The following is a 17,517-nucleotide window of genomic DNA, read 5'->3' as shown; positions in this document are numbered from 1 at the left end:
GGATAGTCCTCGTTGAGGAATATACGTTCCTCTCAAGTTCTTGGCTCTTTCCAGAACAGCTAACTTGTCCTTGAACCTCAGGAACTTGACCACCATCGGCCTGGGCCTGTCACATGGGCCTGTCACCTGGGCCTGTCACCTGGGCCCAGTGGTGGGTTTTCCAGTCCTGTGGGCGCGCTTCACCTCAATCTTCCTGTGGTCCATCTTCAATTTCTCAGAGATCATTTCCCCTCACTTTGTCCTCAGACTCCACGCAGGATTCCAGATTGCTGTCATCTTGTCGTTCTCCCGTTTAAACTCGTCGAGCTCTGGGAGAACTGCAAACTGTTCTTCAGGTCCTGGACCCCTCTGGTCAGGTTGTTCATTCTTTTATAAGTGTGAATCCACCAGTATTTGGACAAAACACTTTAAACTTTTCTTGTTGTAACAACTTATAGGTCTCTTTTTGTTTGTTTAAAAAGATCCTTCACATGTGATAGAGAGACACCATTGGCACTGTCCTCAACGGTACTCCCATCGGCGTTGGTCTTTGTCATGGTAGCAACGTATGATAGGCTTATACTCCTCCCAGTTCCAGACAGGGTCACAGGGAAGATTGAAAACAACAAACAGCAGGGATCTAGACAGCCACAAACCCGGGACAATCCAAGGTCCCAGCCATAATGGCTAACCGTGTCGCGGGCTGCGTTCAAGGACACCTTGCTAGCTTGATGTCCAGCTAGCTAGCAGCTAGGCAAGCTGCGACGCGAAATAGCTCCTCAGACCCGTCACTTGGTCGGCAGGATCACTGGAAAGATGCAAGCAGTCCCAGCAACTGATGCCAACTGCATTACGGGATCCAACATAAGAAGCCAGGTAGCTACCAAGAACTTTCCAATATACTTTTAAACAACACACTTTCCAAACAAACAAAACCAAGCTCTTCCTCGTATGGTTATGGTGTGGTATGGTTATGGTGTGGTACATTATGGTCATGGTATGGTTATGGTGTGGTACAATATTGTCATGACAGGCCTGCTTGGGTCAGGTTACTAAAGACCACAATCCTACAGAGAGATCTCTCACACCCACTAGAGGGAAAGAGATGGAGATGGAAGGGTTTTATGACACCTCACGGCCATTGTAAATCTAAGGCAGCAGACAAAATTCCTTTGTCCTCTCACCATGGAGAACTGGCCTCAGAACATTAACATGCAATTAATGGACTTTGGGACAAAAGGTTTTGTCAGCAACAATGATGGTAATGACGATAGATGGAATATGAAAATGAATGTAATTTTTTTTATGTTATTAAAAGTTAAAGGACGACGTTATAACGAAAACATTGTAAATTTAGGAATTTTCCTAATATATGCTTGATGTTTATACACTGCTCAAAAAAATAAAGGGAACACTAAAATAACACATCCTAGATCTGAATGAATGAAATATTTGTATTAAATACTTTTTCTTTACATAGTTGAATGTGCTGACAACAAAATCACACAAAAATTATCAATGGAAATCAAATTTATCAACCCATGGAGGTCTGGATTTGGAGTTACACTCAAAATTAAAGTGGAAAACCACACTACAGGCTGATCCAACTTTGATGTAATGTCCTTAAAACAAGTCAAAATGAGGCTCAGTAGTGTGTGTGGCCTCCACGTGCCTGTATGACCTCCCTACATGCTCCTGATGAGGTGGTGGATGGTCTCCTGAGGGATCTCCTCCCAGACCTGGACTAAAGCATCCACCAACTCCTGGACAGTCTGTGGTGCAACGTGGCGTTGGTGGATGGAGCGAGAGATGATGTCCCAGATGTGCTCAATTGGATTCAGGTCTGGGGAACGGGTGGGCCAGTCCATAGCATCAATGCCTTCCTCTTGCAGGAACTGCTGACACACTCCAGCCACATGAGGTCTAGCATTGTCTTGCATTAGGAGGAACCCAGGGCCAACCGCACCAGCATATGGTCTCACAAGGGGTCTGAGGATCTCATCTCGGTACCTAATGGCAGTCAGGCTACCTCTGGCGGGCACATGGAGGGCTGTGCGGCCCCCCAAAGAAATGCCCCCGCACACCATGACTGACCCACCGCCAAACCGGTCATGCTGGAGGATTTTGCAGGCAGAAAAACGTTCTCCATGGCGTCTCCAGACTGTCACGTCTGTCACATGTGCTCAGTGTGAACCTGCTTTCATCTGTGAAGAGCACAGGGCACCAGTGGCGAATTTGCCAATCTTGGTGTTCTCTGGCAAATGCCAAACGTCCTGCACGGTGTTGGGCTGTAAGCACAACCCCCACCTGTGGACGACGGGCCCTCATACCACCCTCATGGAGTCTGTTTCTGACCGTTTGAGCAGACACATGCACATTTGTGGCCTGCTGGAGGTCATTTTGCAGGGCTCTGGCAGTGCTCTTCCTTGCACAAAGGCGGAGGTAGCGGTCCTGCTGCCGGGTTGTTGCCCTCCTACGGCCTCCTCCACGTCTCCTGATGTACTGTCTCCTGGTAGCGCCTCCATGCTCTGGACACTACGCTGACAGACACAGCAAACCTTCTTGCCACAGCTCGCATTGATGTGCCATCCTGGATGAGCTGCACTACCTGAGCCACTTGTGTGGGTTGTAGACTCCATCTCATGCTACCACTAGAGTGAAAGCACCGCCAGCATTCAAAAGTGACCAAAACATCAGCCAGGAAGCATTGGAACTGAGAAGTGGTCTGTGGTCACCACCTGCAGAACCACTCCTTTATTGGGGGTGTCTTGTTAATTGCCTATAATTTCCACCTGTTGTCTATTCCATTTGCACAACAGCATGTGAAATGTATTGTCAATCAGTGTTGCTTCCTAAGTGGACAGTTTGATTTCACAGAAGTGTGATTGACTTGGAGTTACATTGTGTTGTTTAAGTGTTCCCTTTATTTTTTTGAGCGGTGTACATTGTACGTTGTGGAAAATGTCCAGATGAAAGAGAATGTTTTTGTAAAGATGAAATGTGAAGTTAGTTGTCTAAATTGGATCTGAGTAAAATCCAGACCTTGCCTCGTACCTTGGTACGCCCAGAGAATTGCCCTAAAGGCGGAAAGCCCACTTCTGACTAGAGGTCGACCGATTAATCGGAATGGCCAATTAATTAGGGCCGATTTCAAGTTTTCATAACAATTTTTGGGCGCCGATTTCCGATTATCTTTTTTAAATATTTATTTTTATACCTTTTATTTAACTAGGCAAGTCAGTTAAGAACACATTCTTATTTTCAATGACTTCCTAGGAACTGTGGGTTAACTGCCTTGTTCAGGGGCAGAACGACAGATTTTCACCTTGTCAGCTCAGGGGTTTCAATCTTGCAACCGCACAGTTAACTAGTCCAACGCTCTAACCATTCCACTCCACGAGTAGCCTGCCTGTTACGCAAATGCAGTAGAAGCCAAGTTAAATTGCTAGATAGCATTAAACTTATCTTATAAAAAACAATCAATCAATCATAATCACTAGTTATAACTACTAATCCAGTTTAGCAGGCAATATTAACCAAGTGAAATTGTGTCACTTCTCTTGCGTTCATTGCACGCAGAGTCAGGGTATATGCAACAGCTTGGGCTGCCGGGCTCTTTGCGAACTAATTTGCCAGAATTAGTAATTATGACATACATTGAAGGTTGTGCAATGTAACAAGAATATTTAGACTTAAGGATGCCACCAGTTAGATAAAATACTGAACGGTTCCGTATTTCACTGAAATAATAAACGTTTTGTTTTCAAAATGATAGTTTCCGGATTCGATCATATTAATGACCAAAGGCTCGTATTTCTGTGTGTTATTATGTTATAATTAAGTCTGATTTGATAGAGCAGCAGCAGGCCCGTAATCATTCATTCAAACAGCACTTTTGTGCGTTTTGCCAGCAGCTCTTCATGACTTCAAGCCTATCAGCCTAATGGCTGGTGTAACCAATGTGAAATGGCTAGCTAGTTAGCTGGGTGTGCGCTAATACTGTTTCAAACGTCACTCACTTTAAGATTTGGAGTAGTTATTTCCCTTGCGCTGCAAGGGCCGCGGCTTTTGTGGAGCGATGGGTAACGATGCTTTGAGTGTAGCTGTTGTCGATTTGTTCCTGGTTCGAGCCCAGGTAGGGGTGAGGAGGGGGACGGAAGCTATACTGTTACACTGGCAATACTATAGTGCCTATAAGAACATCCAATAGTCAAAGGTATATGAAATACAAAAGGTATAGAGAGAAATAGTCCTATAAATACTATATTAACTACAACCTAAAACCTCTAACCTTGGAATATTGAAGACTCATGTTAAAAGGAACCACCAACTTTCATATGTTCTTATGTTCTGAGCAAGGAACTGAAACGATTTCTTACATGGCACACATTTTTACATAGCACATATTACTTTCTTCTCCAACACTTTTTTGCATTATTTAAACCAAATTAAACATGTTTCATTATTTATTTGAAGCTAAATTGATTTTATTGATGTTTTATATAAAGTTAAAATAAGTGTTAATTCAGTACTGTTGTAATTGTCATTATTACAAATACATTTTTTTAAATGTTATTTTTATTTTATTACATTGGCCGATTAATCGGTTCTGACTCGAGGGTATAAAACATGTGAGTTAAGAATTTAGATTTACATTAAGTGAACTGAACTGCAGGTCTGAGTAGTCAACAAACCCAAAACACAACACAAGGTTGAAGACAAAGGAACCTTCTAGCTATGCTATGGATGAGTAGCTGAGTCTACGAGGGTGAATTCAAATGGGACCACCCAGTCACCACTCTCCATCGAATTATGTGTCTACACTGCTTTCATTCCTACACTGTGAGCCCTGAGCGACAGGGCTGGCTGTCCTCAGAAGTCCCCTTTCGGAAACAAGGGCGAGGAAACAGACCACTAAGACAAAGGACACTGACATCGTGAGGACAACCAGAGAGTTACACCCTGCAACCAGAGAAGTGCATCATCTGAGAAGCCGAAATGGTCCACGCAGAGACCCCCATCGGAGACCTTCGACACGTAATTACATCATTATATTCTGACCAATAAGAGCAGCAGTTTGGGGCAAGGTTAGGGTCAAAACAAGCATCGCTGGCCTCCTGGGTGGCGCAGTGGTTAAGGGCGCTGTACTGCAGCCTCAGCTGTGCCACCAGAGACCCTGGGTTCGCGCCCAGGCTCTGTCGTAACAATTGGCCTAGCGTCGTCCGGGTTAGGGAGGGCTTGGCCGGTAGAGATATCCTTGTCTCATCGCGCACCAGCGACTACTGTGGCGGGCCGGGCGCAGTGCGTGCTAACCAAGTGCACGGTGTTTCCTCCGACACATAGGTGCATAGGCTTCCGGGTTGGATGCACGCTGTGTTAAGAAGCAGTGCGGCTTGGTTGGGTATCGGAGGACGCATTACTTTCAACCTTCGTCTCTCCCGAGCCCGTACGGGAGTTGTAGCGATGAGACAAGATAGTAGATACTAAAACAATTGGATACCACAAAATTGGGGAGAAAAAGGGGTAAAAAAAGATATTAAAAAAATACAAGCATCGCTAACAAATGCACCCAAATGTATATTTCTCTCTCTCTTAAATCCCCATGTTGTTTAACACGTGTCGTATTGTGTTGGTCCACTAGGGACCTGTTTCATTGTACTAAGTTCTAATCAATAGCCTAGACTGTATCTTATATTATCATTTTAGCTTGCTAGTAAATCTCAATTGGTGGGACTCGGGTTTGTGCAGTTTCCTCGATTATGCGACGTTCAGAATGACACTGTAGGGGGAAATTGCTTAAATAGCGGCTGTTGTACATTATGGTACGTATGGTTATAGTGTGTTATGGGACATTATGGTTATGGTACGGTACATTATGGTATAGTACATTATGGTTATGGTGTGGTACAGTATGGTACATTGTGGTATGGTATGGTTATGGTGTGGTACAGTATGGTTAGCTATGGTAAGGTATGGTACATTGTGGTATGGTATGGATATGGTGTGGTACATTATGGTTATGATACATTATGATGTGATATGGTACATTATTGCTATGGTGTGATATGGTACATTATGGCTATGGTGTGGTATTGTATGGTTATGGAGTGGTATGGTACGGTTTGGGTATGGTGTTGTAATTATTTATTTTATTTAACCTTGCCTATTTAAATAGGCATGTCAGTTAATAACAAATTCTTATTTTCAATGATGGCCTAGGAACAGTGGGTTAACTGCCTTATTCAGTGGCAGAACGACAGATGTATTGTATGGTGTGGTATGGTTATGGTGTGGCACATTATGGTTATGGTGGGGTACACGGTTATGGCACATTATGGTTATGGTGTGGTACATAATGGTTATAGGGTGGTACATTATGGTTATGGTGTGGTACGTGGTTATGGCACATTATGGTTATGGTGTGGCACATCATGGCTATGGTGTGGTACATGGTTATGGTACATTATGGTTATGGTGTGGTATGTGGTTATGGTACATTATGTTTATGGTGTGGTACATTATGGTTATGGAATGGCTATGGTGTGGTACATGGCTATGGTACATTATGGTTATGGTGGGGTACATAATGGTTATAGGGTGGTACATTATGGTTATGGTGTGGTATGTGGTTATGGCACATTATGGTTATGGTGTGGTATGTGGTTATGGTACATTACGGTTATGGTACATTGTGGTTATGGTGTGGTACATTACTGGTATGGTGTGGTATGTGGTTATGGTACATTATGGTTATGGTGTGGTATGTTATGGTGTGGTACAATATGGTTATGATGTGGTGCGGTATGGTTGTGGTGTGGTATGGCTGTGGCTCAGCTCAGCTCCTCTCACCTGCCTCTCTGTATCAAACTGGTCCTGAGGTCCTGGATGCTGTCCAGTAGGAAGCGCAGGCGGAAGGGGCCGGTACGGGGCAGGTTGTAGTTGGCTGTCCCCAGGTAATGACCAGGGTCGAAACAGTACAGGGGAACGATGTGTTCAGCATTCCTCTGGGCCCAGTGAAACACCTGGATAACACAGGGGTTACAATAGAGTAGGGGTCCCAGTGAAACAGCTGGATAACACAGGGGTTACAATAGAGTAGGGGCCCAGTGAAACAGCTGGATAACACAGGGGTTACAATAGAGTAGGGGGCCCAGTGAAACAGCTGGATAACACAGGGGTTACAATAGAGTAGGGGGCCCAGTGAAACAGCTGGATAACACAGGGGTTACAATGGAGTAGGGGGCCCAGTGAAACAGCTGGATAACACAGGGGTTACAATAGAGTAGAGGGCCCAGTGAAACAGCTGGATAACACAGGGGTTACAATAGAGTAGAGGGCCCAGTGAAACAGCTGGATAACACAGGGGTTACAATAGAGCAGAGGGCCCAGTGAAACAGCTGGATAACACAGGGGTTACAATAGAGTAGAGGGCCCAGTGAAACAGCTGGATAAAACAGGGGTTACAATAGAGTAGAGGGCCCAGTAAAACAGCTGGATGACACAGGGGTTACAATAGAGTAGGGGGCCCAGTGAAACAGCTGGATAACACAGGGGTTACAATAGAGTAGAGGGCCCAGTGAAACAGCTGGATAACACAGGGGTTACAATAGAGTACTGGGCCCAGAAAAACAGCTGGATAACAGGGGTTACAATAGAGTAGAGGGCCCAGTGAAACAGCTGGATAACAGGGGTTACAATAGAGTAGGGGGCCCAGTGAAACAGCTGGATAACACAGGGGTTACAATAGAGTAGAGGGCCCAGTGAAACAGCTGGATAACAGGGGTTACAATAGAGTAGAGGGCCCAGTGAAACAGCTGGATAACACAGGGGTTACAATAGAGTAGAGGGCCCAGTGAAACAGCTGGATAACAGGGGTTACAATAGAGTAGAGGGCCCAGTGAAACAGCTGGATAACAGGGGTTACAATAGAGTAGAGGGCCCAGTGAAACAGCTGGATAACAGGGGTTACAATAGAGTAGAGGGCCCAGTGAAACAGCTGGATAACAGGGGTTACAATAGAGTAGAGGGCCCAGTGAAACAGCTGGATAACAGGGGTTACAATAGAGTAGAGGGCCCAGTGAAACAGCTGGATAACAGGGGTTACAATAGAGTAGAGGGCCCAGTGAAACAGCTGGATGACAGGGGTTACAAAAGAGTAGAGGTCCCAGTGAAACAGCTGGATAACACAGGGGTTACAATAGAGTAGAGGGCCCAGTGAAACAGCTGGATAATAGGGGTTACAATAGAGTAGAGGGCCCAGTGAAACAGCTGGATAACAGGGGTTACAATAGAGTAGAGGGCCCAGTGAAACAGCTGGATAACACAGGGGTTACAATAGAGTAGAGGGCCCAGTGAAACAGCTGGATAACAGGGGTTACAATAGAGTAGAGGGCCCAGTGAAACAGCTGGATAACACAGGGGTTACAATAGAGTAGAGGGCCCAGTGAAACAGCTGGATAACAGGGGTTACAATAGAGTAGAGGGCCCAGTGAAACAGCTGGATAACACAGGGGTTACAATAGAGTAGAGGGCCCAGTGAAACAGCTGGATAACAGGGGTTACAATAGAGTAGAGGGCCCAGTGAAACAGCTGGATAACAGGGGTTACAATAGAGTAGAGGGCCCAGTGAAACAGCTGGATAACAGGGGTTACAATAGAGTAGAGGGCCCAGTGAAACAGCTGGATAACAGGGGTTACAATAGAGTAGAGGGCCCAGTGAAACAGCTGGATAACACAGGGGTTACAATAGAGTAGAGGGCCCAGTGAAACAGCTGGATAACAGGGGTTACAATAGAGTAGAGGGCCCAGTGAAACAGCTGGATAACACAGGGGTTACAATAGAGTAGAGGGCCCAGTGAAACAGCTGGATAACAGGGGTTACAATAGAGTAGAGGGCCCAGTGAAACAGCTGGATAACACAGGGGTTACAATAGAGTAGAGGGCCCAGTGAAACAGCTGGATAACAGGGGTTACAATAGAGTAGAGGGCCCAGTGAAACAGCTGGATAACAGGGGTTACAATAGAGTAGAGGGCCCAGTGAAACAGCTGGATAACAGGGGTTACAATAGAGTAGAGGGCCCAGTGAAACAGCTGGATAACAGGGGTTACAATAGAGTAGAGGGCCCAGTGAAACAGCTGGATAACACAGGGGTTACAATAGAGTACTGGGCCCAGAAAAACAGCTGGATAACACAGGGGTTACAATAGAGTAGAGGGCCCAGTGAAACAGCTGGATAACAGGGGTTACAATAGAGTAGAGGGCCCAGTGAAACAGCTGGATAACACAGGGGTTACAATAGAGTAGAGGGCCCAGTGAAACAGCTGGATAACAGGGGTTACAATAGAGTAGAGGGCCCAGTGAAACAGCTGGATAACACAGGGGTTACAATAGAGTAGAGGGCCCAGTGAAACAGCTGGATAACAGGGGTTACAATAGAGTAGAGGGCCCAGTGAAACAGCTGGATAACAGGGGTTACAATAGAGTAGAGGGCCCAGTGAAACAGCTGGATAACAGGGGTTACAATAGAGTAGAGGGCCCAGTGAAACAGCTGGATAACAGGGGTTACAATAGAGTAGAGGGCCCAGTGAAACAGCTGGATAACACAGGGGTTACAATAGAGTACTGGGCCCAGAAAAACAGCTGGATAACACAGGGGTTACAATAGAGTAGAGGGCCCAGTGAAACAGCTGGATAACAGGGGTTACAATAGAGTAGAGGGCCCAGTGAAACAGCTGGATAACAGGGGTTACAATAGAGTAGAGGGCCCAGTGAAACAGCTGGATAACAGGGGTTACAAAAGAGTAGAGGTCCCAGTGAAACAGCTGGATAACACAGGGGTTACAATAGAGTAGAGGGCCCAGTGAAACAGCTGGATAACAGGGGTTACAATAGAGTAGAGGGCCCAGTGAAACTGCTGGATAACAGGGGTTACAATAGAGTAGAGGGCCCAGTGAAACAGCTGGATAACACAGGGGTTACAATAGAGTAGAGGGCCCAGTGAAACAGCTGGATAACAGGGGTTACAATAGAGTAGAGGGCCCAGTGAAACAGCTGGATAACACAGGGGTTACAATAGAGTAGAGGGCCCAGTGAAACAGCTGGATAACAGGGGTTACAATAGAGTAGAGGGCCCAGTGAAACAGCTGGATAACAGGGGTTACAATAGAGTAGAGGGCCCAGTGAAACAGCTGGATAACAGGGGTTACAAAAGAGTAGAGGTCCCAGTGAAACAGCTGGATAACACAGGGGTTACAATAGAGTAGAGGGCCCAGTGAAACAGCTGGATAACAGGGGTTACAATAGAGTAGAGGGCCCAGTGAAACAGCTGGATAACAGGGGTTACAATAGAGTAGAGGGCCCAGTGAAACAGCTGGATAACACAGGGGTTACAATAGAGTAGAGGGCCCAGTGAAACAGCTGGATAACAGGGGTTACAATAGAGTAGAGGGCCCAGTGAAACAGCTGGATAACACAGGGGTTACAATAGAGTAGAGGGCCCAGTGAAACAGCTGGATAACAGGGGTTACAATAGAGTAGAGGGCCCAGTGAAACAGCTGGATAACAGGGGTTACAATAGAGTAGAGGGCCCAGTGAAACAGCTGGATAACACAGGGGTTACAATAGAGTACTGGGCCCAGTGAAACAGATGGATAACAGGGGTTACAAAACAATATTTGTGTCTTTATTTATTCCACAGATAGAGGACGCTCTACGAGCTGCTCATTGAACATCGTTCAGCCTGTAAATCACGACGAGTGAATCACGACGAGTGAGTGGGCATGGTGGTTTGACGGTGAGTAGCTTGCCACAGCCAATGACAGCGTATTTTAAAAAGTAAATAATCACAAGTAAACTTCACCTAGCAAGCAGCCATGTCCTCGTCACATGCTCACTTAATTATCTTTAGCTGGCTAGCTAACCAGCAATATAAATATATATATATATTTTTTAACTATACTATGAAACAAAAATAAATTATATAAAAATGATAGTAAAAAGCTGTTGGAGCACAAACATGTAAACTCCATCAGATCAGATGGCTCATTCATCACAAAACCCAACGATATTGACAACTACTTTAATGATTGTTTCATAAAGTACGTGTGGAAGAGGTGAACAAATTAATGTTGTCTATCAACAATGACAAGTCACCGGGGTCTGACAACTTGGATGGAAAATTACTGAGGATAATAGAGAACGATATTGCATCTCCTATTTGCCGTATCTTCAATCCTAACCTACTAGAAAGTGTGCCCCCTCAGGCCTGGAGGGAAGCTGAAGTGGAGGGAAGCTAAGCTAACAGCACCCCTACCTAATAGGAGAATAGTAAACCCCCTTTACTGGCTCAAATAGCCAACCAATCAGCCTGTTACCAACCCTTAGTAAACTTCTGGAAAAAATAGTTTGACCAGATACAATGCTATTTTACAGTTAACAAATTGACAACAGACTTTCAGCACGGTTATAGGGAAGGACATTTAACAATCACAGCACCTACACAAATGACTGATGATTGGCTGAGAGAAATTGATGATAAAAAGATTGTAGGGGCAGTTTTGTTAGACTTCATTGTGGCGTTTGACATTATTGATCATAGTCTGCCACTGGAAAAACTTGTGTTATGGCTTTACACCACCTGCTATATTATGGATAAAGAGTTACCTGTCTAACAGAACACAGAGGGTTCTTTAATGGAAGCCTCTCCAACATAATCCAGGTAGGATCAGGAATTTCCCAAGGCAGCTGTTTAGGCCCCTTACTTTTTAAAATTTTTTACTAACGACATTCCACTGGCTTTGAGTAAGGCCAGTGTGTCGATGTGTGCAGATGACTCAACACTATACACGTCAGTTACTAGAGAGACTGAAATGACTTCAACACTTAACAAATAACTGCAGTTAGTTTACGAATGGGTGGCAAGGAATAAGTTACTCCTAAATATTTAAAAAACTAAAAGCATTGTATTTGGGACAAATGATTCATTATACCGTTAACCTCCACTAAATATTGTAATGAATAATGTGGAAATTGAGCAAGTTGAGGTGACTAAACTGCTTGGAGTAACCCTGGATTGTAAACTGTCATGGTCAAAACATATTGATACAACAGTAGCTAGGATGGGGAGAAGTCTGTCCATAATAAAGCGCTACTCTACCTTCTGAACAACACTATCAACAAGGCAGGTCCTACAGGCCCTAGTTTCTACCTTCTGAACAACACTATCAACAAGGCAGGTCCTACAGGCCCTAGTTTCTACCTTCTTAACAACACTATCAACAAGGCAGGTCCTACAGGCCCTAGTTTCTACCTTCTTAACAACACTATCAACAAGGCAGGTCCTACAGGCCCTAGTTTCTACCTTCTTAACAACACTATCAACAAGGCAGGTCCTACAGGCCCTAGTTTCTACCTTATTAACAACACTATCAACAAGGCAGGTCCTACAGGCCCTAGTTTCTACCTTCTTAACAACACTATCAACAAGGCAGGTCCTACAGGCCCTAGTTTCTACCTTCTTAACAACACTATCAACAAGGCAGGTCCTACAGGTCCTAGTTTCTACCTTCTGAACAACACTGTCAACAAGGCAGGTCCTACAGGCCCTAGTTTCTATCTTCTTAACAACACTATCAACAAGGCAGGTCCTACAGGCCCTAGTTTCTACCTTCTTAACAACACTATCAACAAGGCAGGTCCTACAGGCCCTAGTTTCTACCTTCTTAACAACACTATCAACAAGGCAGGTCCTACAGGCCCTAGTTTCTATCTTCTTAACAACACTATCAACAAGGCAGGTCCTACAGGCCCTAGTTTCTATCTTCTTAACAACACTATCAACAAGGCAGGTCCTACAGGTCCTAGTTTCTACCTTCTTAACAACACTATCAACAAGGCAGGTCCTACAGGCCCTAGTTTCTACCTTCTTAACAACACTATCAACAAGGCAGGTCCTACAGGCCCTAGTTTCTACCTTCTGAACAACACTATCAACAAGGCAGGTCCTACAGGCCCTAGTTTCTACCTTCTTAACAACACTATCAACAAGTCAGGTCCTACAGGCCCTAGCTGTCACACCTGGATTACTGTTTAGTCATGTGGTGAGGTGACAGAGGGACATGGGAAAATTGCAATTGTCTCAAAACAGGGCAGCACAGCTGGTCCTTGGATGTACACAGATAACTAATATTAATAATATGCATGTCAATCTCTCCTGGCTCAAAGTGGAGATTGACTTCATCACTACTAGCACACAGCTCAGACACCCATGCATACCCCACAAGACATGCCACCAGAGGTCTCTTCACAGTCCCCAAGTCCAGAACAGACAATGGGAGGCACACAGTACTACATAGAGCCATGACTACATGGAACTCTATTCCACATCAAGTAACTGAATCCGATTTTAAAAACAGATAAAAATATACCTTATGGATCAGCGGGGACTGTGAAGTAACACAAACATAGGCACAGACACATCCACACACACGATAACATACGCACTATACACACACGTACAGATAGATTTTTTTGTTGTCGATATGTGGTAGTACAGTAGTGGCCTGAGGGCACACACTTAAATGTGTTGTGATGATGTGTGTGTTTGGACTGCTCGTGCTGCTACCTGTGTGCACGGAGTGCTAGTGCACAGTTGGTTCTTATTATAACCTCAGTGCTGCCGAGTCTCCACTAACCAGATGTTCCGCTTTTCAGGGGAAATGGTCCGTGCAATCCGGTTTCCTTGGGACGTCCCTACCCCATTGAAGTCTACATTTTAAATGGTAGAGATCCCAGATAGCACTGACCAATAGGAAAGAGGGCCTGTGACAGGACTTCCGCTTTTGGACTTTACACCTAAGACCGTATACTATGAAGATAGGCAAATACTGCTTCTCCAATAGAAATCCCTGATCACACTTGTAGGCGTTGTCTCATGGCGACGTTGGCTAGCGAAGCTCATGCACAGAAACACGTCATTGACCCGTGGTCCCGTGCCAAACTGTTTGTCAAAAGGCACTACTTCAATATAAAAGTTGTTTTTGATGAAAATGAAAACGTGTCAGTTTGTCACTTTCACAAGGTTGGAGTAATAACATGTTCAACTACTTAAAATATTAGAATCTAGGTTGTGCCTTTAGATTAAGAAAATTAACTAAAAAATAATTTCTCACTTCTCCAACCCTGGCCTGTTTGGCAAGCTTTCCCAGAAGACTCAAGTTGTTAAGCCTCTGGGTTTAGAAACTCTGTGGCAAAACTCCATCCGAACAACTCCTCCAAGTTTACCGAATTGAAGAGAACCTCCCATGACATTTCTTCTTCTTCAAGACCAGTGTGTAGTAGGGTGATCTATGTGCAGTCCAAACACACACACAAAAGACACACCCTATCCCCTGAAGACACACCCTATCCCCTGAAGACACACCTTATCCCCTGAAGACACACCCTATCCCCTGAAGACACACCCTATCCCCCCAGCCCTCAAATTAAGTTGACACTTCTGATGACATCTGACGAGTGTACACTTGCAGGGCGAGGGGCGAGGGAGGAAGGTTTTTTTTTTACATGGACCGCCACTGCCTGGAAATTCTTTACAGATTTATCCCACGGTGATTGTGTTTTCAGCCACCGGTAGCTTGTGAGTGGTTTATATGCTCTACAGTCAATTATGAGTGCATGTCTACTTACATTAAATATATAATGATTAATATACCCTTACTGTATGATAGCTAGTAAACTAATTAGATAAATAACAGCCTGCCTAGCTGGAGCTTCTGAAGGAGGAAAATGTGTTATAAGCCGTTATATGCAGCACAATTTCTAACTTATTTACATTCATTTTTACTTACACTTAAATTGACTTCTCCATTGATGTTTTTAACTTTCGCGGACGTTGATGTACATTCATCGGAATTAAATTCTGGGGAGTTTCAGGCCCGGGAGTGAACATAATTGTACACTCGCAAAAGCGACTAAAAACGAGGTCTGAGGGGTATATGTTGCAAACCTCCCTTGCTTGGTTAAATCATTTGGACCACCCCCCAAAGATGGTGACGGGGATTCCCCCAAGGACACAAGGCGAGGGTGTTTCTTAAGTGTTTGGACCTCAGCCCTAGTTGCAGACATGTATTTTACTGCCGCTACGTTACGTTAGACCGGAACAAGCAGTTTGGGGACCCAGGCAACTTTCTAGCCCAAGGAAACAGGATTTCACCCCGATCATGTCTATTCGTCTGGGATGGCCAAAAACGTGGCGACCTCGTGTAGTGTATGACCGGCATAACGTTTGTTTGCGGACCGCCATTATACCACAAGAAGATTTTAGCATTTATTTCTGTTTATTGGTGTCAGATGAGAAGAAATAAAATGATCAGAGAATGCACGATAAAACCAAATATACTTTACATTAGTGAAGAGAAAGCGCAACATTGTATCGCATTGAACAAGTCAGCGGTACACATTTTGGAATCGTTTTGTTCCAAGACTACTAGACACATTTCTGATCTAATTTAGAATCAATTTACCTCATTGTCGTGAAGACGCAAGTCGTTTCTCAGCAAACATATGACTGTCCGTGAGGTAGACATATTCTACAGCTAAACACGTCTGCGATAGTAGATGTGTTGAGTGCACTACTCTCCCGGCGTGGTTATGTAGCCGATGCTGCCTGCCTGCAGACACAGCTGGGCTTGACTTGTGTGAAGCTAGCCACAATAAGGATGAGGCACAACAGCGGAACGTGTGGTTTGCCTTCAAAATAAAAGCCCCCCCCCCCCCCATTGAAACTGATCCAAATTAATACAAATAGTGGAATAATGCCATATTATACAACTTTAAAAGATAAATACTATATTTAATCAATTTGACAAACAGTAAAAAAAAAAACATTTTAAATCCCACTGGCTGTATTAGACTGAATAATTGAATTGGGGAAATACACACACTGTTTGTGTTGGATATTCATATTGGACTGTACAGCCTTACCTGTGGAGTGGACACCAATGAAATGGAGATTACACAGATTACAATTCAAAAGAGTCTACACAAATATTAATGTCATGGTAAACTCTACACAGTTGTGTTCTGTGGGTGTCACTGAGTAAGTAGGCTGATACCTCTGGATTGTGCACGCATGAAACAGGGTAAGGCTGTAGAGCCCAATATGAATGTCCAATACACACAATAGACTGACTGGGAAGGGGATTTCCCCACAGTCAAAGTCCTGTAATAAGAGCTACGACACTAATATTTCTGTAGACTCTTTGGAATTGTAATCTGTAGGTGTCACTGTGTACATTTACATGCACAGTAATATTTAGATATTAAACTGAATGTAGCAGTCGGCAGATTGTGTAATAGTCATGTAAACATCTTACTCTGCTTATCTTAAGGTCAAAATCGAAGTAAGCATATGCCAATTAAAACACTTAGTTTTCTGAGCAATATTTCAAATTATTACGACATATAAACACTTTAATCTGCATATAGGATCTGTGCACCAGCCGAGAGCCTCCCTCTTTAGTGTGAAGTGAGTTCAGAACAACTAAATGTAGCATAGTAGAAGTAGTTTCCAAACTTTATATGTCCCAGCTCAGAATCAATATGCTTCCCAAAAATAACATTGTCACTGTGGTAGAATGTTTATTTTCATTGACAATTTTCTGCATTTATCAAAAGTCCCATCAGGTAGCCTTATTTCAGATGTGTCATGTAAACTTCATTATTAACAAAATCGTTCTTCCTGCAAAACCTGTAAACATTTTAAAACAAAACTATTATATTAATCTGACTATCCACAATAATCACATTATTGTGTGCATGTAACCGCATCAGAAGGCTGATACTGCACAATCCGTTGGTAAGGCTGTACATACACAGAGTATATCAAACATTAGGAACACCTTCCTAATATTGAGTTGTACTCGCGTTTAGCCTCAAAACAGCCTCAATTCGTCAGGACATAGACTCTACAAGGTGTCAAACCGTTCCACAGGGATGCTGGCCCATGTTGACTCCAATAGTTCCCACAAGGCTTTCAACACTGTCCATCACCACATTCTTATCGGCAGACTCATTAGCCTTGGATTCTCAAATGACTGCCTCGCCTGGTTCACCAATTACTTCTCAGATAGAGTTCAGTGTGTCAAATCGGAGGGCCTGTTGTCCTGCGCGCTGTGTTAAGAAGCAGTGCGGTTGGGTTGCGTATCGGAGGACGCATGACTTTCAACCTTCGTCTCTCCCGAGCCCGTACGGGAGTTGTAGCGATGAGACAAGATAGTAGCTACTACAACAATTGGATACTACGAAATTGGGGAGAAAAAGGGGTAAAAAAAAAAAAAAGTGTTAATTATTGTATTATATAACATATAGCAGTTTTATAACATTCCAACTTTGTTTGTCATTATCTAGTCCAAATATGGCACCTTTCCACTCGTTGTATCCGTTTGGATCAGTTTCAATGTGCGTCTTTTATTTTGAAGGTGAACCGCAAATTCTTACTATTGTGGCTAGCCCCACACATCTTAGGTTTTATAACACACAGG

The 17,517-nt window shown here is 44.0% G+C and overlaps 2 protein-coding genes across 2 annotated transcripts in view; one reads left to right on the top strand and one right to left on the bottom strand.

The window, feature by feature from the left end:
* LOC139420114 (cryptochrome DASH) overlaps positions 1–15,651 on the bottom strand; it is a 40,302-nt gene extending 24,651 nt beyond the window's left edge. The window contains exons 1-2 of the mRNA XM_071169843.1: positions 15,499–15,651; positions 6,829–7,001 (exon numbers count right to left, since the gene is read on the bottom strand). Of these exons, the coding sequence (XP_071025944.1) occupies positions 6,829–7,001; positions 15,499–15,561 (236 nt within the window). The 5' untranslated portion in view covers positions 15,562–15,651. The remainder of the gene's footprint in view (positions 1–6,828; positions 7,002–15,498) is intronic.
* The window catches only part of LOC139420115 (acetyl-CoA acyltransferase 1), a 30,514-nt gene continuing 27,528 nt past the window's right edge, over positions 14,532–17,517 (top strand). The window contains exon 1 of the mRNA XM_071169846.1: positions 14,532–14,612. The gene's annotated coding sequence lies outside the window, so the exon portion shown is untranslated. The remainder of the gene's footprint in view (positions 14,613–17,517) is intronic.

Source organism: Oncorhynchus clarkii, chromosome 11 (assembly GCF_045791955.1).
Source record: "Oncorhynchus clarkii lewisi isolate Uvic-CL-2024 chromosome 11, UVic_Ocla_1.0, whole genome shotgun sequence".
Lineage (NCBI taxonomy): Eukaryota > Metazoa > Chordata > Actinopteri > Salmoniformes > Salmonidae > Oncorhynchus > Oncorhynchus clarkii.
The sequence above is the reverse complement of the archived record's forward strand: the minus strand, read 5'-3'. Positions and strand labels throughout refer to the sequence as shown.